Source organism: Symphalangus syndactylus, chromosome 11, assembly GCF_028878055.3.
Source record: "Symphalangus syndactylus isolate Jambi chromosome 11, NHGRI_mSymSyn1-v2.1_pri, whole genome shotgun sequence".
Taxonomy (NCBI): domain Eukaryota; kingdom Metazoa; phylum Chordata; class Mammalia; order Primates; family Hylobatidae; genus Symphalangus; species Symphalangus syndactylus.
In genome coordinates this window covers 58,624,493-58,648,310 of record NC_072433.2, presented here as the reverse complement: position 1 = coordinate 58,648,310, position 23,818 = coordinate 58,624,493, and the positions used below count along the sequence as shown (strand labels likewise).

Here is a 23,818-nt window from a genome sequence, read left to right as displayed (position 1 = left end):
CTTGACTTCTAACCCAGTCTGAACCTGGTGGGGAGTCATAGCTTCTGTATATTGTCCCTGTGTCAGCTTAGATGCTTCACTAAACAGCAGGGCAGTGGCTGCCACTGCCCTCCAGCAGCCAGGACACTTCTGTGCAACTGGATTTATCTGTTTTGAAAAATGAGCCACTGACTTCTGAACAGGTCCTAACCTTTGAGTTAAGACTCCCAAAGCTATTCCTAGTCTCTCACAAACATGCAAGGTAAGTGGTTTTTCTCAGGGAGTCCAAGGACAAGGGCTTGACTCAGCTCAGTTTTTAGGGATTCAAAAGATTGTTGACATTTCTTCTCCCAGTACAAGGGCTCTCTTTCTTCCCCTTTTTGGGTCTCACATAGGGGTTTAGCCGTGAGGCCGTAATTTGGAATCCAAATACTATAGAAGCCCCCATTCCCAAGAAACCCTGGGGCTGCCTTTTTGTTTGTGGGACCAGCAATGAAGTGATTGCTTTTTCCAGTCCACAACTAGTGTTCGGGCTCCTGGGGTCAGAATGAACCCCAGATATCAGAACTTCTGTAAAGAAATCTGGGCCTTGGATGGGGCTGACCTTTTATCACCGCTCAGCCAGGAAATTCAAGGTTTTAATGATATTAAAATCTGAATCCTGCCATGTCTGGCTGACAATGAACAAGTAATCCACATATTGTAATAAAAGTCCCATTCTGTAGGCTTAGCTCCCTGCATTCCCAAAAAGATGGGGGCCTTCCCGGAAGCCCCGGGGAAGCACAGTCCATGTGTACTATGTGGCTTTCTGGGTATCAGGGATTTCTCCATTCAAAGCAAAAAGATACAGGGATTCTGGGTGGAGAGGGCTACACAAAAGAAAGCATCATTGAAGTGTAGCAGAGTGAAAAACTGAGCATCTCCAGGTATCTGAGCACAGACAAGCTTGGGACCAGTGTTGGGTGGATGGGAATGACTGCCTCATTACCCCCCTTCAAGTCCTACACAAACTGATATTCTCCATTAGGCTTTTTAACAGGGAGGACCGAGGTGTTGCCTGGGGACTGGCAGGGTTTAGCCCTTGCTATAGGAATTTGTGGAGTAATGGCTGAACCCCATTCAGTGCCACAGGTTTTAGGAGGTACGATTTCCTCCATCCCAGGCTTCAGATCTGTCTTTACTGGGAGAACTTTATTAGCCTGTCCTAGGACTGAAGTGTCCGATAGGGAAGGGGTGACATGATCCTTGCTTTCTTTGGGTATGTTTTGGGTCTCAGGTTCCTGTCCATTTAAGAGTGCTAGCAGGTGGATTCCCTTTTCTGGCTCTGCCTCTACCTGCAGTCTGTCCTCTTCCAGGGAGATGGTGGCTCCCATTTTGCTTAATAAGTCTCTACCCAGCAATGGAGTAGGACATTCTGGGGGGACATACAGAAATGAGGAGAAAAAAGCCTAGACATGGCCTCACAAGCAAGAGGGAAAGTAAATTTTCTTACCTCAGGACACCTGTCTATTCCCATTACCCTGCAATTGCAATTGGAGAGGGGGCAAATAGGCTGGGTCAGGACAGAGCAGGCGGCTCTGCTGTCCACAAGGAACTGTTTTCCTACCTGCCACGTCAAGGGTGACCTGAGGCTCCGTGGTGTGATGACGATGGAGTGTGCTGCAGTCAGAGCCAGGGTGCTGTCAGGCGGTGTGTATCAATCTCTTCTGAAAGCTTGGTGAGGAGTGGGGGCTGGCCAGGGTTGCCTGCCGGCTGTCCTGTTTTAGGGAGGTCAGGGCAGCCTCTCTTCCAGGGACCCTCCGTCCTGCAGTATGCACATTGGCTCCATCCAAGGTTGGCTGTCTTCGAATGGTTGGTCTCCTGAGCCTCCTAGGGTCACCCTGAGATGGTAGATGAATTAGGGCAGCCAGAAGCTGTGCTGTTTTGGTCAGTCTCCTTATCTGTCATCTCTGTCCTGTCCATTATTGAAAACCTTAAAAGCCTCCTCTGCCAAAGTCAACAGCAGGGTCTGGGGTCTGGCCTCCAAATTTTCTGTAATTTCCTTCTAATGTCCGGAGCTGACTGAAGGATAAAATACACGGCACGTGATGCCTCCCCTCTGCTGCCTCCAGGTCTGCATGGGTGCATTTCCCAAGGGCCTCAGGGACTCGATTGAGGAAGACTACTGGGATCTCCTCCTTTCTCCGGGTAATTTTCTTGACGTTGTCATAGTGTACAGGTTTTACTATACATTTCCTTCTTCCTTCAGTCAGGCAGGTGACAAAGTGGCTCATTCTAGCTTTTTCTAGGTTTTCTCTGCAGTCTCACTCATGTGGAGACCACATCTTCCCCTAAACAGATGACTGCATATTGGTGTTTAGTGACCACCTGGCTATTGGCATATTCCTTAGCCTTTTCAAATATGCATTGTTTTTCATCAGTACTGCAAAGTGACCATAACATCCTGCCACGTCAATGAAAAGGCGAGATTTAGTTTAACAAATTCATCTCTAAACTTACCAGGATCCTCTGAAAATCTATCAAAGTGTTTTTTTACATAGTCCTAGGTCTACCACCAAAAAAAGGAACTTGCGCCCTTGTCACTCCCCCGTTTCCATCCATTTCTCTGAGGGGAAAACAGCCCTGGGCCAGTGGGGAAGCAAAAGAGGGTGCCTGTTTGGAGTCTGATTGGAGTGCTGTTGGGGACAGCACAGGGGCGCCCCTCCCCAGGAGGCCTGCTTAGGGTAGGGAGGGAGTGCCTGGGGCCTGAGGCTGTGGGGGTCTGCTTCCTCAAGTTCCTTCAGGAGGAACCGGGAAATAGGGGCCACTCACACCTGAGAAGAATCCAGTAGCTTTGGGTCCTAGCATAACCTCATAAAAGCTTGTACCTAGGTATCCCTCCCCGTTTCTCTGTTCATTCACAGAATAGGTCCGGCTGTAAGATAGTGTTAAAACTAGGAGATCCACTTCTGCCCATGGCCATTTTTCTTGATCTAATGTGTACTAGGGCAGGTTGTATTACAGAGGAAAATCGGTTTCTTTTTATTTTTTTTTAATTAAAAAAAAATTTTTTTTTTGAGGCAGGGTCTCACTCCATTGCCCAGGCTGGAGTGCTATGGTGTGACCACAACTCACCGCAGCCTCAACCTCCTGGACTTAAGCGATCCTCGCTTTAGCCTTCCGAGTAGCTGGGACCCCAGGAAGGCACCCCCACACCCGGATCATTTTTCCTGTTTTTTGTAGAGGTGGAGTCTTCCTATGTTTCCCAGGCTGGAGTTTCTTTTTCTTTAAACCATCTGATTTGGATTCCTTCCATTTAGAAATGATACATCGCAGATGTGAGTCTTGGAAGATGCCTGGGGCATTGCCCATGACTGTAGCCCCTGTGTCTGCTTGTCTTATTAAAGGGCCAGGGGCAGGGTGCAAGCACAGGTGTCAGGCGACGAAAAGAGAGTTGGCTCCCAGCCCCACACAGCACAACAGTACAGGTCACACAAGAGGGCCGGCGTGAGCAGTGAAGAGAACTCCCCAAAACCGAGTGCCAGCTTGGATGGTTTCTTTTTCTTCCGCAACCTTACAGCAGGTCCAGGCTCTACTGACCAGTGTCCTGCATTTAGTAGTAATGGAATGACAGTCAATAAGATGTTGAATTAAACGTACAAAAAGGAAAAACAGATCAGGGTATGAGCTAGGCAAACTCCAGCCCCATGTGCCATCAATTCTCCCCGCACAAAGGCAGCACCCAGAGTCCGTAGGCTCAAACACTGAACAGACAGAGAAAAGCTCACAGGCTTCCCTTCCCAACAGGTGTGGCAAAGGGAGGGAAAGCACTGAAAGACTTGAAGATTGTCAACTATTTGGTGCCGAAGCCAGGGCACCCAGTAGTTCCTTTCAGCCGTGTCAGTCCGTCCTGCACGGGTGTCTGTTTGGGTCGAGCCAACGAAGTTAAAAGTGAAGGAAGGAAAGCAGAAAGGAAGAAGGAGAGAGACAACAAAGAGGGGACGCGAGGGAAGGGAAAGCATTATCTGGGGCGGGGGTGGCGGAGTCTTGCAGAGACCAGAGGAAAACTCACCAGTCGCGGTGGCAGCGCTGAATCAATGGGGCCTCCCTCCGGCTCGCTGGCTCACAAGCCTCCCCTGCAGGGAGGGAAATTGCTCCTTGTGCTCCTGCCTGGCTCACCAGATAATCTGTTACCGCACCAAGCAGATTTTCCAGACAAGGCTTTTAGCTGGGGGCTTGTGCTTGAGCGCACGGGGAGATGGCAGAGACTCTGCAGCTGGCTCTCTGGAAGAGCCGGGAGAGACATTTTATTAGCAAAGCCTGGTAACTGACATCAGGAGAGGGCATGTAGGCTGGGCTGGGCAAAGCATGTGAGGGGTAGGGGATGCGGGTCAGTGTATCTAGTGGCTGATGGTTATCTTGGTTAATGGACCACCTGGTGGGCTGGCCAGAGGCAACAAGGCTGTAATCAAGCTTGTTCAACCCCAGGCCTGCGGGCGGGCGACATGCAGCCCAGGACTGCTTTGAATGTGGCCCAACACAAATTTGTAACATTTCTTAAAACATTATGAGATTCTTTTGCGACTTATTTTTTTTAAAGCACATCAGCTATTGTTAGTGTATTTTGTGTGTGGCCCAAGACAGTTCTTCAGTGTGGCCCAGGGAAGCCAAAAGATTGGACACCCCTGCTGTAAATCAGTTGTTCAGTGTTCCTTCTTGGGATGAGACACTCCACCACCTTGGTTTAATATTTAGATTTCCTAAGGCTAGTTCCTGGGATTCTTTAAGTAGACGGTCTGGTTAAACATGAAGAAGGAGCCGTATCCCATTCCTGTTCTTTTTCATTATGACTCTCCATCCATTAATGTAGTTTCCTGGAACATTTAAAAGGTGAGCCCATATTTTCATAATCTGAATTTTTATGTCTTTTGTTTACTACTTTATTCCGAGGGCATGTAGAAAGTTACCTGGTCTTGCCCGGGCACAGTGGCTTATGGCTGTAATCTCAGCACTTTGGGCTGGTGGATTGCTTGAGCCCAGGAGTTCGAGACCACCCCCAGGCAACATGGTGAAACCTCGTCTCTACTAAAAATACAAAAATTAGCCAGGCATGTTGGGTGCATCTTTAGTCTCAGCTACTTGGGAGGCCGAGATAGAAGGATCACTTGAGCCCAGGAGGTTGAGGCTGCAGTGAGCTATGATCACACCACTGCAGTCCAACCTGGGTGACAGAGCAAAACTCTGTCTCAAAAAAAAAAAAAAGTAACTTACCTGGCCCAGAATAGATGTGCAGTAAATGGGTTTTTGTGTATATGAATGAATGAATGGAAGACTGAATTAGTTATTATAAATGAGATTGTGGGGGCCATTCCGAGTCTAGTATCAAGGAGTTTACAGAGTTGCAGAAGACAAGTTTGCTAATGTGTGCTGAGAGCTTTCATAGCCTAGTACCATGTTAAGTGCTTCATTTGGATTGTTTCATTCAGTCCTCACAGCGCACTCATGAATTAAGTGCTGCTGTTATCCCCTTTTTGCAGATAAGGAAACTGAGGCTTAAAGAAGTTAATTTGCCCAAAGTCTCCTATCTAGGAAAGGGTGGAGCTGAGATTCAAACTGTGACTTCAAGCTCAAGATCAAGGCATCTTAATTGTTTTTTTTTTTTTTTTTTTTGAGACGGAGTTTTGCTCTTGTTGCCCAGGCTGGAGTGCAATGGCACCATCTCAGCTCACCGCAACCTCTGCCTCCTAGGTTCAAGCGATTCTCCCGCCTCAGCCTCCCGAGTAGCTGGGATTACAGACATGTGCCACCATGCCTGGCTAATTTTGTATTTTTAGTAGAGATGGGTTTTCTCCATTTTGGTCGGGCTGGTCTCGAACTCCCGACCTCAGGTGATCTGCCTGCCTCGGCCTCTCAAAGTGCTGGGATTACAGGCGTGAGCCACTGTGCCCGGCCTGCATCTTAATAGTTTTAACTACAGTCCCTCCCCATCCCCCCTTTTAAATTAGTTATTTAAATAAAATCCCAATTCTTATATTGAAAAAAATGTGAGTAAACATTGTTTCAGCTGTCCTTTAGAAAAGTCTGATCCTTATAAATTGGAAATAATTTTCAAGCTTTATTTTTTCTAGATCCATGAAAATAATGGATCACCCTTTCCTAATATATTTAATTTTTTATTAAATATGCTTTTTAAGTGATAAATGGCAATTCTAATGCTCTGGGAACTGCAAAGTACTGGCTGGCTAGAACTCTGAGTGGAATAAGAGTAACTGGCTCTAGGTTAAGTCTAGAGATGGTTTCCTGGGATAGAAAGTGTGTCGGTGTTTGGTTATGGTTGTTGGGATATTGACGCGTATCTGATTTCTGATTTTTTGCCTATTCTGGATTGGGGGAGTTACCACATAAATGTTACTGAACTTCAAGTTTGTGTAAGAGTCAATTCTTCTGGCTACCTGTAACAAATAACAGGTACCTTTAAAAGTCTGATTGAGAATAGGCAGCAAACTAGAGATGGCCCAAAAAAACATTGGAACATTTGAAAAATTCTTGTTAGGTTATCTTTAGCTATTTCTAAGTCTAAATACTTCATGATTAGTTTGTGATTTGGACATCAAATGCTGAGTGTAATGCTTAGCTGATGTCACCTGAGACTTGTGTCCACTGAAGTTTTACCGTATGTGCTTAGGGTCAAAAGTAATTAAACTGAAGCCCTTTTTAGAGGGGCCTCTGCTTTGAGCAATAGCAAATATATATTTGCCATTTTGGTAGTGAGTGTCTGCATTTGTGCAGTAAATGAGCTCATGAGTAAATTGAGGAGCAAATAGACTCATCTTTTCCTCTTTCCCATCTTCCCATAGATGCAAGCCTCCCCTATCCAGCCCTATTCTAGAACTGCATTCGGAGGACACACTTCAGATGGGTAAATATCAAGCTAATGCAAAATGGACTGTATCAGTATTTTCGCTTCCCACCCCCTTTTTGAAGATGGGGTTTGTGTTGGGTGTGTGTGTGTGTGTGTGTGTTTGTGTGGTGGTATACAATGTATTGTCAACTGAAGAATGACGAGGTTCGTAAGTTTGGAAAGGAGAGCTTGCTTTCTCAGAGAGGGTTGCAGCCTGCAGGGTGGCCGTTCTAACAGGCTGGGAAGCACAGCCTCCTGCCAGAAGCCAACAACAGACACTTTGAAGGAGGGGCAAAAGGAGGAGGAATTTATGCCCAGCCAGGTGGGCGAACATACATATTTAATAAGCTATAGGAGGAGTCATGAATATTTATGAAGGGCGAACCGTGTACATGTGCAATTGAGCTTCACATCCCATCATAGGTCCAATGTACAAAAATGGCAGTGTTAGCATGATCCAAGGGTGGCGGTTTTGGCCCTCTGACATCAAAAGGTGAGGCAGAGGACACAAAAACCCACATCTTTTGGAGACTGGCCAGAACCACTCCTTGTTCTGTGGTCTCATCAGGAAGGAATGCTGGTTGACTGTTTTGAAGTGGCCAAAGAGAGGGGCAGCAGTCAGGCAGTTGGGTTGGATGACAGCAGCAGTAGTCTTTTGAAAGGGCTGGTTGCTGTTTAGCCCTTAGGGAAGAACGCCTACAGGCAGTTGGTGAGCAAGGGATTTGAGGAGGCATCTGACCTCCCATCCCCACGTGGCCAAGAACTCAGTTTTCAAGGTCACTCTGGGGTCCCCTTGGTTCAGGTGGCTGGGGGACTTAGAATTTTATTTTTAGTCTACAGTAGACTTTTGCTGATACATTTACACTTGGGGTTACCACGAAAGAATTTTCAACGACTTTCTAAATGACTCTTCTTAGATGTCCTTAGGTCTCTAATCTTCAGTCTTTCTGTGAAGACCTTGAGTTACTTGCCAACATTTCAAAAATCAACTTCTCATGAAAAATCTCGATTTCTAGCTTTCCTTGGAAAAAATCAGAAGACGTGGTAACATTAGGCCATGTAATGTTGCCACGATTTCCACGTGGGAGCAATTAAATAGTGGCTGCCTCAGTTAGAGGAGTTGCCCATCCTCCAGTTCTGTCCCCACCACTCTCTGGTATCTTACACTTGACCTGCTTCACTCAATTCTGTTACCTGTTTGGCCCTGGCAGTCAATTTTCCCCATTTTTTCCCTGAACTTTTAATTGTAACTCTGTCTTAACAATGCTTTTCTCATTTCTGAGCCTTTCAAATTATGGGTAAATCTCTACCACAATCTTCCTTTGTTTTCAGTTTTTGTCTGAGAGAAGTTAAAGGGGTTTATTAGTAATTCAGGTCAGAGAACGTGCAGAGAGGACAGCCTTCACCAGTAGTCAGCACAGGTAACACCGTGGGCATCAGGTGACTAGATGAGCCAGGTTTATTACAACAAGCAGGGATATGAGAGGAGGGAAAGTGTTCTCTGAGGCGGGGGTGGCAAGGAGTCTAGGCTTTTTCTAGCCCACTCCTCCAGATTTTTCCAACCTCTACCCATTACCCAGTTCCAAATCTGCTTCCACATTTTCAGGTACTTACAGCCACAGCCCCTCTTCTCAGCTTCTCAGTACCAGTTTTCTGGTTTAGCTTGTTTTGTGCTTCTATAACAGAATACATGGGACTGGGTACTTTATAAAAAGAACAGAGACTTAGTACAGTTCTGGAAGCTGAGAAGTTTGAGGTTGAGGGGCCCACAACTGGCAAGGGCCTTTTTGCCGTGTCATCCCATGGAGGAAGGTAGAAAGGCAAGAGAGCATGACTGTGTGAGAGAGAGGTGAAGGGATGCAGACTCAGAACACACTCCCAATCCCAAGAGAGTGGAATTAATTCATTCATTGGGACTGAATCACCTCTTAAAGGTCCTACCTTTCAACACTGTTGCATGGGGGATTAAGTTTGTAACACTCGAACTTTGGAGGGACACATTCAAACCATAGCACTCTAACACTGGGTATATTGTGATTTAAAAAATTTTCTACCAGTCTGGCCGGGTGTGGTGGCTCACGCCTATAATCCCAGCATTTTGGGAGGCCGAGGCAGGTGGATCACCTGAGGTCAGGGGTTCGAGACCAGCCTGGCCAACATGGTGAAACCCTGTCTCTACCAAAAATACAAAAATTAGCTGGGTGTGGTGGCGGGTGCCTGTAGTCCCAGCTATTTGGGAAGCTGAGGCAGGAGAATCGCTTGAACCTGGGAGGTGGAGGTTGCAGTGAGCCGAGATCACGCCGCTGCACTCCAGCCTGGGCGACAGAGTGAGCTGAGAGTCTATCCAAAAGAAAAAATTTCTACCGGTCTGGTAGGCCAAAACGATGCCCTATTCTTTTCTTTTCTCTTCTTTTCTTTTCTTTTCTTTTTTTTTCTTCTCTTTTCTTTTTATTTTTTGAGATGGAGTCTCCGTCTGTTACCCAGGCTGGAGTGCAGTGGCTCAATCTCAGCTCACTGCAACCTCTGCCTCCCGGGTTCAAGCGATTCTCCTGCCTCAGCCTCCCGAGCAGCTGGAATTACAGGCACGCGCCACCATGCCTGGCTAAATTTTTTTGTATTTTTAGTAGAGACGGGGTTTCAGCATGTTGGTCAGGCTGGTCTTGAACTCCTAACCTCGTGATCCTCTGCCTCGGCCTCCCAAAGTGCTGGGATTACAGGCGTGAGCCACCAGGCCTGGCCGATGTCCTATTATTTTAAAAAAATTATGTAACTTTGAATGCTAGTGAGATGGAGCATCTTTCCTTCGTTTTATTGGACTTTGGGACCTCTTGTAAATTAATTTTTTCATTTCCTTTTTCCATTAGTTTGTAGTTTCTTTCCTTTTCAGGTTATAGGAACCCTTCATAACACATAGATGTGTTCTTTTTTTTTTTTTTTTTTTTTTTTTTTTTTGAGAGTCTTGCTCTGTTACCCATGCTGGAGTGCAGTGGCGTGATTGGCTCACTGCAAGCTCTGCCTCCCGGGTTCATGCCATTCTCCTGCCTCAGCCTCCCAAGTAGCTGGGACTACAGGCGCCTGCCACCACTCCTGACTAATTTTTTTTGTATTTTTAGTAGAGACGGGGTTTCACTGTGTTAGCCAGGATGGTCTCAATCTCTTGACCTTATGATCCACCCGCCTCGGCCTCCCAAAGTGCTGGGATTATAGGCTTGAGCCACTGAACCCGGCCAGATGTGTTCTTTGATAAAGGTCTGTTGTCAACTTTTTTTTATTGAACTTTTTTCTCATTCTTTTACTTATCTTTTAACTTTGTGTCTCGTCGGTAAATTTTTTACTCTGGTTCTTTATAGTTTTTGATTTTGCCATCGTGCTGAGAAAGGAGAATTTGAATAAAAATGAAATAAAAATGTGAATGAAAATTTGAGCAAACTGATAGGTGATCTTAAAACTGACAAAAAATATTTGTTTAAAAATGACCTTGTTTTATCAAACCTACAAGGCTGTGACAGTGAGAATCACCATTATTTATTTATCAGTAAGAAAGAAAAAGTGCTGACACTTAAGCTGACACATCACCAACTGTTAGATGCATCCTGATTTCAGGAATGTTAAAATGTGAAAGGATGCATCTTAGAATTGATGATGTATTTTTTTAAGCTAAAATCTGCCTAGGGTAAAAAATCAAAAGTATACAAATGGGCACACAATGAAAAGTCAGAAGGTGTTTTTTTTTGTTTGTTTGTTTGTTTGTTTGTTTTTTTTCTGAGACGGAGTCTCGCTCTGTCACCCAGGCTGGAGTCCAGTGGCACGATCTTGGCTCACTGCAAGCTCTGCCTCCCGGGTTCACGCTATTCTCCTGCCTCAGCCTCTCCGAGTAGCTGGGACTACAGGTGCCCGCCACCACGCCCGCCACTGTGGTCTGGATCTCCTGACCTTGTGATCCGCCCACCTCGGCCTCCCAAAGTGCTGGGATTACAAGCATGAGCCACCGCGCCCGGCCCAGAAGGTGTTTTTAAAAAGGAAGGCCGGGTGTGGTGTCTCAACGCCTGTAATCCCAGTGCTTCATGAGGCTGAGGTGGGAGCATTGCTGAGGGCACCTAGTGAGACCCTGTCACAAAAACATAAAAAAAAACTAGCTGGGCATGGTGGTGCACGCCTATAGTCCTAGCTACTTGGGAGGCTGAGGCGGGAGGATACCTTTAGTCCAGGAGTTGGAGGCTGCAGAGAGCTGTGATTGCACCACAGCACTTCATCCTGGGTGACAGAGCATGACCCTTTCTCTTAAAAGAGTGAAAAAGGGAAATTGGGTTCTGTTACCCCCTTGCTTAAAACTCCCTACCGAATAGGACCCATGTTGTTCATTAGGCCTCTGTGTACCTCTTGATTTTACTTTCTTTTCTTTCATTCTTTTTTTTTTTTTTGAGACAAGTTCTCACTCTGTTGTTACTCAGGCTGGAGGACAGTGGTGCAATCGGTCACAGCTCACTGCAGCCTTGAACTCCTGGGCTCAAGTGATCCTCCTGCCACAGTCTCCTGAGTAGCTGGGACTACAGCTGTGTGTCGCTACACACAGCTGATTTTAAATTTTTTTGAGGGGAAACACTCACTATGTCGCTCAGGTTGGTCTCAAACTCCTGGGGTCAAACAGTCCTCCCGCCTCGACCTCTCAGTGTTGAGATTACAGGCGTGATACCCTGCACCCGCTCCTGATTTTTCCTTTGACCACAGTAACTATGATCTAGCCACACAGATATCTTGCTGTTCTCTGACTGTGCCAAGCATGTTCTTTCCCTCAGTCCTTTTCATTTCCTCTCTCCTCTTTGCTTGATGGGCTCCTTCTCATCTGCTCGGCTGCTGCTTCCTCAGAGGGGCCCTCCCTGACTACTAGGTTAAAAACAGACCCCCTTCCTGCCACCTTATGTCACACTCTTCTCTTTCAGTTTCCTCATGGTACTGACTGCTCCCTGATATATTCTTGATTACTCATTTATTTAATGATTCACTTTCTCCCTCTTCTGCCATGTAAGCTTCCTGAGAACAGGGACTGCTTCTGTCTTGTTCACCACTGTAACCCCTGCACCAAGAGCAGTGCCTAGCGCACAAACAGTGTTGAATGAATACTCACGTGACTGCTTGAATGGATGAATGTGTTTGTGTTTTTGTAATCCACTTCAACTCTGGTGAAATTAGGCAGAAAGCGAAAAGAACAGCAAGTGAAAGCATTTCAGAATGCGAACAGGATTTCAGCTGGGCCGTGAGAAGGAGACCCTACCTAGGGAACAGATGATCTCAGCCAGGGCACACTGAAGGAAGAGCTGGGAAGGCCAGTGTGGCTGGGGCTCGGGTGGCAGGAGGTGTGTGCTTCAAGATTGAGAAAGATCGTAAAGCCGGCTGAGAATTTTGGACTCCACTCTACAGGGAGTCAGAAGCCTGTTTCACATGCCCCACAATACCCTGAACTTCTCTGTAGAACTTACCACACTTGCCCTTGTTCTCTCTCTTTCCCACTGGATTATAAGCCCCATGAGGGCAGGGACCATGTCTTCTTGTTCATCAGTTATTCCTGGGACTTGGCTCAGTGCCCCAAAAGTGTCAGATGGGTAGTCAAACAAACTAATCCTCTGTACAGTCCGGAAGTCCGCCTGAGGCTGTCTCCATTTTACCTTTTTTTTTTTTAAAACTGAAGGATCCTAGGAAAATCTGTGAACCTAAAAGATCACTTTGCAATGCTTAACAACAATGATAATTAGTCTGTCACAGAAGATACCATGAATGGGATTGATGGGGTTCACTACAGGTCCAACACATCTCTCTTGAAATGCATCTGGCGGTGATGGAAGAGATTATTAGTCATATGATACACCAGCACTTGTGTGTGTGTGTATGTGTTTAACTACTGTGTTACATTGTGTAAGTCTTCAGTTTTTTCATGCCTTTTCACCTCATGACCTAATCACCTCTTAAAAGTGTTTAAGACTGGCTTGGTGGCTCACACCTATAATCCCATTACTCTGGGAGGCAGAGGCAGGAGGATCCCTTGAGCCCAAGAGTTCGAGACCAGCCTGGGCAACATAGGGAGACCCGCCCACCCCCCCCCCATCTGTACAAATAATAAAAAAAATCAGCCAGGCATGGTGGTGCATGCCTGTGGTCCCAGCTACACAGGAAGCTGAGGCAGCCTGGGGGGTTGAGGCTGTAATGAGCCATGATCATGCCACCGCACTGCAACCTGGGTGATACAGTGCAACCCTGTCTCAAAAAAATAAAAAAATAAAACTGATTAGGATGATAAAGTATATGAACTTAATGAGGCAGATAATTAAAGCCTGTATCCATTAGCTTCTGTGCTGTAACAAACTGCTGCAAAGCATGTGGCTTAAAACAACAGCCGTAAAGAGCTCACAAGTCTTTGGGTTGGGTTTGTTCAGGTGGAACTTCTCAGGTGGAACTTCTCAGCTGGGCTCATTCCAGCACCTGCCTGGATTTAATCACTTGTGGTCGTCTTCACAGAAGACCTCTGCTGTGTAGCAGGCATTGGGCTAGGCCAGGGGGTCCCCACCTTTCTTGCTTCCCAGTAATTTGTCTCAGTAATGTTTTCGTAGTACCCCTGAGCCAAAAAACACACTCAGCAGTTCTTTTTAATTAGTTGGGTTTAAACAGCCAAAGTATTTATGTCCTAACAACTTATTAGTCATTTGAAAAAAAGTACACATAAAATGAAAGAAAAATACCATTTTTACTTCATTCTTAAGCACCCAGAATTGCTTACTGAGATGCGTGCCCTGTAGGGCACTTTACAGCTTCACCTTGGAATCAGATTGGACACCACCCCTGTGTTCCACATTCACATTGGCACAATACTTGCTTTTTTTTTTTTTGAGACAGAGTCTTGCTCTGATTTGTCACCCAGGCTGGAGTGCAGTGGCACACTCTCAGCTCATTGCAACCTCCGCCTCCTGGGTTCAAGCAATTCTTTTGCCTCAGCCTCTCAAGTAGCTGGGATTACAGGTGTGCGCCACCATGCCTGGCTAATTTTGTATTTTTAGTAGAGATGGGGTTTCATCATTTTGGCCAGGCTGGTCTTGAACTGGCCTTGAGAAATTCGCCTGTCTTGGCTTCCCAAAGTGCTGGTATTACAGGCGTGAGCCACTGCGCCCGGCCGGTCTGTTTCTTTAGAAAGTTCTGTAAGTATCACACAAATGATTTCAGTTGCCTTACATTTTTCTCTCATGAAATAGAATGTAGGAAAAGAAGGGATTGTAGATCTCATTTTGGCAACCAAGTTATCTTTCCCACCAGCTCTCAGAAGCATTCCAGACAGATAAGGATTTTTCTGTTCTCATGGCCTCTTGCCAGTGCTAGATTTTATACAAATGGCCTTATTTTCCCAGAATTATAAAACTCCTTTGAAACTTGCTCTGAGCCTGTCCTCCACGAATACATTCAGTTCCCTACAAAATAATGGTAAGGCATCCTTCAAGGACAGATAATGGACCTGTTATTTCCCCACAGCTTGAGTAGCCCCTGACTTAAGAAGAGCAACTGAATCATGGGATGCTGGTGTGTGTTACTCAAGTCATCAAATTCTATCATTTAAAGGGATCTCAAGGTCGTCTTGTCCAGTGCTTCCTATGTGGTATGCCAGTATGCCACCACATATGGCTGGGCCACTGCAGAGTGGCGGGTGAGCCTCAAGTCAGTGACTCCCTTCAGCTCAGATGTACCTTGTGTACAGCTTACAAAAGTAATCATGATGATGTGTGATTTTTGCTTTACATGCTAATGTTAGATCCTAATGTGAGTAAGAGAGATCTCCCCTGAACTACACGATAGTAGACTTCATGTGTTAATATTCTGGTGTATTATTTGTTGTTGTTTGGCCAGGGATGGAAAAACTCATTCCGAATGTGCTTGTTATTAATATATTTGTTATTTGCAAGAAGTTACACAGGGATTTTGGAATTATTTTCATAATAGGGTAGACAACTACCTTCATATTCTTTTATTTTGTAGAAACAAGGTCTTTGTTCTGTTGCCCAGGCTGGAGTGCCAGAGGCACGATCATAGCTCACTGCAGCCTTGAGCTCCTGGGCTCAAGCCATCACACCTCAGCCTCGGGAGTAGCTGGGACTACAGGCATATGCCACCACACCTAGCTAATTTTTTAAATTTTTTTGTACAGACAGTCTTGCTGTGTTGCCCAGGGTGGTCTTGAACTCATTCAAGCCATCCTCCTGCTTGAGCCTCCCAAGTTGTTGGGATTATAGGCGTGAGCCACCGCGCCCAGCTACATGCCATATTCTTTATATTTACTTTCCTGACTCGTGACACCCTGGGGCCAACTTTGGGTTCCCTGCTTGCCCTTTATTGCTTTCCTGACATCTAGCAGGCTCTTTAGGAGGTGTTTCTTTAGCTTGTGGTGTGTAGCCATGTGTATTTGAATCAGCCAAGTGGAGTTATCAAGATAATAAATGAGAACCTACTTACATGTTATAGGTTAGCCTTTTCAGCATTTTTTGCTGAAGTTCTCAGAGCCAAGAGAACCTGAATTATTAGCAGTAGTATGGGTAGCTGTTGATGTTTCAGCTCCTGCCATGGTTTGTACCCTGAAGGAAGTTGAGCGAATGATGTCTGGAAGTTGAGTGAATAATAAAATCAAGCAATTTTCTTTAAAAAAAATTTGTTAACTTTTTTTTTTTTTTTTTTTCCTGAGATGGAGCCTCACTCTGTTGCCCAGGCTGGAGTGCAGTGGCATGATCTCGGCTCACTGCAACCTCTGCTTCCCAGGTTCAAGACATTCTCCTGCCTCAGCCTCGCGAGTAGCTGGGATTACAGGTGTGCGCCACCACACCCAGCTAATTTTTATATTTTTAGTAGAGACGGGGTTTCACCATGTTGACCAGGATGGTCTCGATCTCCTGACCTGGTGATCCGCCCATCTTGGCCTCCCAAAGTGTTGGGATTACAGGCATGAGCCACCGTGCCCAGCCACTAGAAATATAAATTTCTGCTAGTGAAAGATGTAGTGAATCAGAAACTTGGGGTGAAGCCTATCAATCTGTGGTTTAGCAAGAATCAATCAATCACCCAGTTGATTCTGATGACTGCTGAAGCCTGAGAATCACTATAGATAACCATTTCATCCCACCTCTGCTGGAGTCTTTCAAAGCAAATGCTGTCATTTTATTTGTAAATACATTAGTACATAAACTGTCTTTTTTAAAACATAACACAAATTGGCGTAACATTTAGAGAGCAGCCTGCTAATGGGTCCCCATATTTAAATAGGCTTGCCCTCTGATCTCTTAATTCCACTCATACTATCTACTTTAAAGAAATAACTGGACAGATGCTTCATGATGTCTATACAAGGATGCTTAAATGCCTAGATGGGGAAAACTTAGAAATACCACGTCTCATAGTGAGGGATTGGCTAAATAAGTTATGTTTTATCCAGTCAATGGCATGCCATGGAATCATTATACAGAAGGATGTCCCTGATGCTGTTGTTATGTAGGAAAAGCAGTTTTCAAGCCACATATTGGGTGGTCCCATTTTCTTTTCTCTATTCAGGATGTGTGTGTGTGTGTGTGTGTGTGTGCGTGTGTGCACGCACGCACGCACCATGTGCATGAGGGGATTTTTTTTGTGTACAATGACTTAAGCACATAGGACAAAAGGTTGAAATGTTACACACCAAAACATAAATAGTTATCTTTGGAAGATATGATTTTGGTTAATTTTTACCCTCCTCTTACCTATTTTTTTTTTTTTAACAGTGATGCATGTATTTTTATAGTAAGGAAAAACCATAAGGCTACTATAACTTTGGAAAAGACATATTCATTAAAATTATAGCCTCTGATTGCATTTGCAGATGGACACATACTGGATTCAAAGAGATATGCCGTTATTGGAGCAGATCTCCGAGACCTGTCTGAACTGGAAGAGAAGCTAAAGAAATGTAACATGAATACACAGTGAGATTTTTTTTTTTTAAACCTCTTCTGCATTTGTGACTTTATGCTAATTATGAGATAAGGCCAGTCGGAAGTGCAGCATGATATTCATGTTCCATTTTTTATTCTGTAAGAGTTTTATCATTTCATTGGTACCTAATTCTGAAAAAAATTCTTTTTTTTTTTTTTTTTTGAGATGGAGTTTTGCTCTTGTTGCCCAGGCTGAGTGCAGTGGCGCAATCTCAGCTCACCGCAGCCTCCACCTCCCAGGTTCAAGTGATTCTCCTGCCCTCAGCCTCCCGAGTAGCTGGGATTACAGGCATGCGCCACCATGCCCGGCTAAGTTTGTATTTTTAGTAGAGATGGGGTTTCTCCATGTAGTCATGCTGGTCTCAAATTCCCGACCTCAGGTGATCCGCCTGCCTTGGCCTCCCAAAGTGCTGGGTAGTTTTCTGAAAATTTTTAAGCAATGCTGTTCTTCAAGTCTGTTTCTACATCAGAATCACCTGTGTTACTTTGTAAAAATACTAGTGCCTAATTTCATATAAAAGTTTGAGAGAAGACAATTGTATGGATAGAAACATATTTGTAACATATAAAGAAAAGATTAGCATCCAGAATATATAAAGAACAACTACTATTAAAAAGACCTCATAGAAAAATGGGCAAAAGATAGATTACCAGGCAGCTCAAAGAAGAAACTGAATATCATATGAAACAGGTATTGGGCATCAGTGATAATCAGATGAAATTCTATTTTACTGTCACCAACTTGGCAAAAATGTAACAGCTGACAATATCAAGTGTTGACAAGGATGTGGGGGATAGGGAATGATATGCCACTGCTGGAAGTGAACTTGGTACAACCACTGTGAGGAGCAATCTGAAAGTATCTAGTGACATTGTAAGTATGTGTACCATACATAGCAGTTCCACTTTCGTGGGTGTCCCCTTGAGAAGATCTTGCATATATGCATAAGGAGGATGTTCACTGTAGTTCATGAGTCTGGGAACTGAGTCCAGCTGCACAGGTTTGAATCCCGACAGGAATATGCACTAGACCATGACTTTGGATAACTTACTTCACTTCTCTGCATCTGTTTCCTCTTCTGAAAAATGTGAATTATAGGCTGGGCGTGGTGCCTCATGCCTGTAATCCCAGCACTTTGGGAGGCCGAGGTGGGCAGATCACCTGAGGTCAGGAGTTTGAGACCAGCCTGGCCAGCATATTGAAGCCCCATCTCTACTAAAAATACAAAAAATTAGCTGGGCGTGGTGGTGGGCGCCTGTTCCCCAGCTACGCAGGAGGCTGAGGCAGGAGAATCACTTGAACCCAGGAGGCGGAGGTTGCAGTGAGCCAAGATCATGACATCGCACTGCAGCCTGGACAGCAGAGCAAGACTCCATCTCAAAAAAAAAAAAAAAAAGGAAAAGAAAGAAAAATGTGAAAATGTGAATACTAATAGAACCCACCTGTAAGTGTTAGCAGTTGAAGATGTTGATAACTGTCAAATAAATCTCTGAGAAATGCTCTTCATTTCTGTAGTTTTAATTGTTGCTGATGATTTTGATGGTTCCTTGAAGAGAAGGTAAAAATAATTCCTAATCCCAATACTTAGAGATAACCACCTTAAAAAATTTTATCCCAAAATTTGTAAATATATGTTTTTCTTTAAAATGTGATTATGCTATGCGTATAATTTTGGAACTTTTTGTTTGTTTGGAGACAGGGTCTTACCCTGTCACCCAGGCTGGAGTGCAGTGGCATGATCTGTGCTTACTGCAGCATGAATCTTCCAGGCTCAAGTGATCCTCCCACTTCAGCTTCCTGAGTAGCTGGGACCACAGCAGTGCACCACCACACCCATTTAATTTTTGTAGAGACAAGCTTTCACCATATTGCCCAGGCTTGTTTTGAACTCCTGAGCCCAAGCGATCTGCCTGCCTTGGCTTCCCAGAGTGTTGGAATTACAGGCGTGAGCCATTACACCCAGCCAGTTTTGGAACTTTTAAAAGAATCGGTTGGGCGTGGTGGCTCATGCCTGTAATCCCAGCACTTTGGGAGGCCAAGGTGGGCGGATCGTGAGGTCAAGAGATTGAGACCAGCCTGGCCAACATGGGGAAACCCCGTCTCTACTAAAAATACAAAAATTAGCTGGGTGTGGTGGTGTGTGCCCGCAGTCCCAGCTACTCGGGAGGCCAAGGCAGGGGAACTGCTTGAATCCAGGAGGCGGAAGTTGCAGTGAGCTGAGATCGTGCCACTGCACTCCAGCCTGGTGACAAAATGAGACTCTGTCTCAAAAAAAAAAAAAAAGAATCTAATATATATGTGTATATGTACACATATAATCATTCATTTGTTTGTTAGTCTATTCACTCAGTTAGCAAATAATCGAGATTCTGTGAAGTACAGGTACTCACTGTGAACAAAACAGCTTACACATTATTGTGTAAGGAAAAGAAATATTAAATAGCTAATGACATTCGACTGTTTAATTACTCTTGGGGTAATTGCTTTGAAAAAGTGCAGGGAAGCATCTGATAGGCCACTTGAATCTGGGGACCATGGATAGCTTTTGTGTCAATAAATATAGTCCCTGAAGCATCATACTTATGAGCTGCATAACAGTCCATTGGGTAGGGCATACCATGTTCTTTTCAATCAGTTTCTTGTTGGGCTTAGCTGGGTGTTCTGCAGTTTGGGCCAGGCTTAGCTGGATGTTCTTCTGCAGTTTGGGTTGGCCTTACTCAGCTGGAGGTTCTTCTGCAGTTTGGACAGGACTTAGCTGGGTGGTTCTGCTTGGGGTCGGGTTTAGCTGATATTCTGGAGTTCAGTCAGGTGGACAGTGGGCAGGCCAGCTAGGGTCTGGCTGGCTGTCAGTTGGGATGCCTTCTTCTCTTCCACAGGTCTTCTCCTCCTATAGCAGGCTAGCTTGGGTTCCTTCACACAGTGGTTTCAGGTTTCCAAGTGCAGCAAGAGAGCAAGCACCAATGTGCAAGTGACTTTAAAGCTTCTGCTTGCATCATGTTTGCTACTGTCCTGTTGACCAAAGCAAAAGTTTCATGACCAGCCTAGATTCCAGGGGTAGAAGAATAAACACCACTCAAATGGGGGAAGCTGCAGTGTTATGTTGGCATGGTGTGAGTACACAGCAGGGGAGAACTTGAAACCATTTTTATAATCCACCACACATGCTCAACATGTTTTCATTGCCACACAAATCATTGCTCACTGCTCACGTTTTCACAGTAGAAAGCTCGGATTGTGATGGTATTCCACATGTATTCCTGTCCTGACTGGGGCTGTGCTTGCTCAGGCCTTCTGATTTCCCTGGGGCATGGACCGCCCCACCAGTACTGCAACATGTGTACAATTAGAGGGTCCTGACTTGATGATAACAAATTTATGTGCCTTTTTTTTCTTCTCTTTAAGATTGCCAACACTCCTGATAGCTGAATGTGTGCTGGTTTACATGACTCCAGAGCAGTCCGCAAACCTCCTGAAGTGGGCAGCCAACAGTTTTGAGACAGCCATGTTCATAAACTACGAACAGGTAAAAGGAAGCACAGGAGAACTGGATTCCATACAGGATCCCCGTGGTGGCTTCCCTCTCCCAGCACCCTTAGGATAACTTCTCTTATCCTTTTTCTTCTGCCTCCAGCTTCTCACATACCTCCTTTATTCACCAACCTTAGTATTCCTGACCTCTTGACCTCCTGCAAACTTTTAGCCAGAGTTATTAGAACTTCTGTCTTAGCCTTTACAAAAGTTTTTCAAGTTCTTATTTTTATCATTACATGTACCATGGAGTCATAGAACATGAGGAAGGGGATTTTGGCTACCAGCGTTTCGGGGGTAGCAACTCAGATGCTGTCAGGGACAGGCAAGTGGTGTCAGTGGAGGAAGTCAGCCAGGTGTAGTAGTATAGGGTTTGGGGACTGTGGTGAAACAGAGCACCCACGTCCCATCTCACAGGAGTGGCCACTGCCCATTTACAGCCAGTTGTTACCATGTAGGCATGTGAGCCTAGAGCTGCCAGAACTCCTGATTTTTGAAAGAAGTTGGAAATGTAGGATTTTAATGTAAAATATTCTAATTTCTAAAATTACCATGTATGATTTACCAGCTGCCTGTTTACTTCTTCTGATTTATTGCAGAAAAAGTTCTGCTTTAGAGCTTTAGAATAGCTTGGGTTGGATCCTGGCCCTGGCTTGTGCTCAGCTATGTGACCTTAGGCAGCACAGCTTAGTGATTGGGAGTCCATTCTCCTGAGGTGGGCGTTCCTGCTGTGTGACCTGGGCAATTTACATAACCCCTCTGTGCCTGTTTCTTTCTTTCTTTCTTTCTTTTCTTTTTGAGCCAGAGTTTCACTCTTATTGCCCAGGCTGGAGTGCAACGGCACACTCTTGGCTCACTGCAACCTCCACCTCCTGGGTTCAAGCAATTCTCCTGCCTCAGCCTTCCAAGTAGCTGGGATCACAGGTGTGCACTATCACACCCGGCTAATTTTGTATTTTTAGTAGAGATGGGGTTTCACCATTTTAGCTAGGCTGGTCTGGAACTCATGACCTCAAGTGATCTGTCCGTCTTGGCCACCCGAAGTGCTGGGATTACAGGCATGAGCCACCATGCCTGGCTGACCCTCTGCCTATTTCTTCATCTGAAAATAATAGTCCCTACTTCATAGCATTGTTGTGAGATATAAATGAGTTAATGTATCCAAAAGCACGGACAGTGTTGCCCAGCTGTAAGTAAGCATCAGCTATTTTTTGTTCTCTGAGCCCCAGTTCTTTGTTTTGAACTGGGTGGGCACGGTGGCTCACACCTGTGATCCCAGCACTTTAGGGAGGCCGAGGAGGGCAGATGACCTGAGGTCAGGAGATTTGAGACAAGACTGGCCAACATGGTGAAACTCTGTCTCTACAAAAAATACAAAAATTAGCCAGGCATGGTGGCGGACGCCTATAATCCCAGCTACTTGGGAGGCTGAGGCAGGAGAATCACTTGAACTGGGGAGACGGAGGTTGCAGTGAGCCGAGACTGCACCACTGCACTCCAGCCTGGGTGACAGAGCGAGACGCCATCTCAAAAAAAAGAAATCATACCCACTCCCCACATTATTATGGGGATTCCTGAGATGCTGGTCCATGGCTTATCACATGATAAGCACTGATACACGCTCACTGTTTTTATTGTTTATTGCTTTTTATTTATTTATTTGTTTGAGATAGGGTCTCACTGTATCACCCAGGCTGGAGTGCAGTGGTGGGGATCATGGCTTACTGCAGCCTCGACCGGGGGCTCAGATGATCCTGCCAGGTCATCCTCCCAAGTAGCTGGGATCACAGGTGCACACCACCACATCCAGCTAATTTTTAAATTTTTTTTGTAGGGACAGAGTTTTGCCATGTTGCCCAGGTTGGTCAGTTTTATTTTTTAAATCTCCTTTTCTTTTTTATTTTATCACACATAAGAGCAATAAGGGGACTTGCCCAGTGTCACTTAATTATGGACAGATCTAGGGCTAGCCCTTGATCTCTCAACCTCTTCCCCAGGTCCCTTCCTGCCCAGGTTCCTGTGTAGATGGTTCTCGATTGGTTGATTTTGCATCCTTCACTCTCTTTAATTGGGAACGCTCCTCAGACTCTGTCTTCCATCCTGATGGATGGATGTAATGGAAGCTGGCTTCACTGGTCTTTTCTTTTGATGTGAATAAATCCTGGAGACCCATCTTTGCTTTCAGGATAACCACATCTGGGGAAACAAATTCCACTGTCCATACTCCACATGTTTTGGATTCGTACTGCTGCTTTCACTTTCCTTAGTATGTGTATTCTTTTGTTGAACAAGTCTTTATTCAACATCATATGAGAGATGATGGATTCAGTGAATTCTGACCAGAGATCTTGTCACTTTGGGGCAAACCTAGGAATGTGTCAGTTTTCAAAATGTTGTCCATAGCTGTCCCTAGACTAGTTCTGCTCCCACCCACCACCCTCACCTGGTGAATAATGAACATTTAAGTTAATTCAGTAATTTACTAACAAACACAAAATGATCAGCACCCTCACAACCATATATTAATTGCTCACATGCTTTACATTGTTTGCTTTTCCTTTTTTTTTTTTGTCTTTTAGAGACAGGGTCTCGTTCTATCACCCAGGCTGGAGTGCAGTGGTGCCGTCATAGCTCACTGCAGTCTTGAGCTCCCAGGCTGAAGTGATCCTCCCACCTTAGTCTCCCGTTAGTTAGGACTGTGGGTGCACACCACCACTCTCGACTTTTTTTTTTGTTTTGGTAGAGACGGGGTCTTGCTATGTTGTCCAGGCTGGTCTCAAACTCCTGGCCTCAAGCATTTCTCCCACCCCAGTCTCCCAAAGCCCTGGGACTACAGGCATCAGCCACCATGCTTAGCTTGTTTTCTAATTAGTAGTTTAAGATGACAAAACTACATGGATGATAATAATTTCAATAATAATTCTAAAGCAGTGGTAGCAAATTCTTAGATTTTGCTTACTATATAGCAGGGACTATTCTATGAGTTTTACATATATTAACTGATTTATTTATGTTTTGAGATGGAGTCTCACCCTGTCACCCAGGCTGGAGTGCAGTGGCACAATCTTGGCTCATTGCAACCTCCACCTCCCAGGTTCAAGAGATTCTCCTGCCTCAGCCTCCCGAGTAACTGGGATTACAGGCGTGTGCCACTATTCCCAGCTAATTTTGTATTTTTAATAGAGACAGGGTTTCACGGTGTTGGCCAGGCTGGTCTCAAACTCCTGACCTCAAGTGATCTGCCTGCCTCAGCCTCCCAAAGTGCAGGGATTATAGGCGTGAGCTACCGTGCCCAGCCTTTTTTTTTTTTTTTTTTTTTTTTTTTTTTTTTTTTTTTTTGAGACAGAGTCTCGCTCTGTTGTCCAGGCTGGAGTGCAGTTGCGCGATCTCGGCTCACTGCAGCCTCTGCCTCCCGGGTTCAAGTGATTCTCCTGCCTTAGC

The 23,818-nt window shown here is 45.1% G+C and overlaps 1 protein-coding gene across 2 annotated transcripts in view; it reads left to right on the top strand.

Annotated features, from left to right (window-relative positions):
* The window catches only part of LCMT1 (leucine carboxyl methyltransferase 1), a 67,614-nt gene that overhangs the window by 33,732 nt on the left and 10,064 nt on the right, over window positions 1-23,818 (top strand). The window contains exons 5-7 of one of the 2 annotated variants that reach the window (XM_055297935.2): window positions 6,816-6,877; window positions 16,737-16,839; window positions 20,252-20,372. In XM_055297935.2, the coding sequence (XP_055153910.1) occupies window positions 6,816-6,877; window positions 16,737-16,839; window positions 20,252-20,372 (286 nt within the window). The remainder of the gene's footprint in view (window positions 1-6,815; window positions 6,878-16,736; window positions 16,840-20,251; window positions 20,373-23,818) is intronic. The other variant, XM_055297936.2, reaches the window with a different exon arrangement.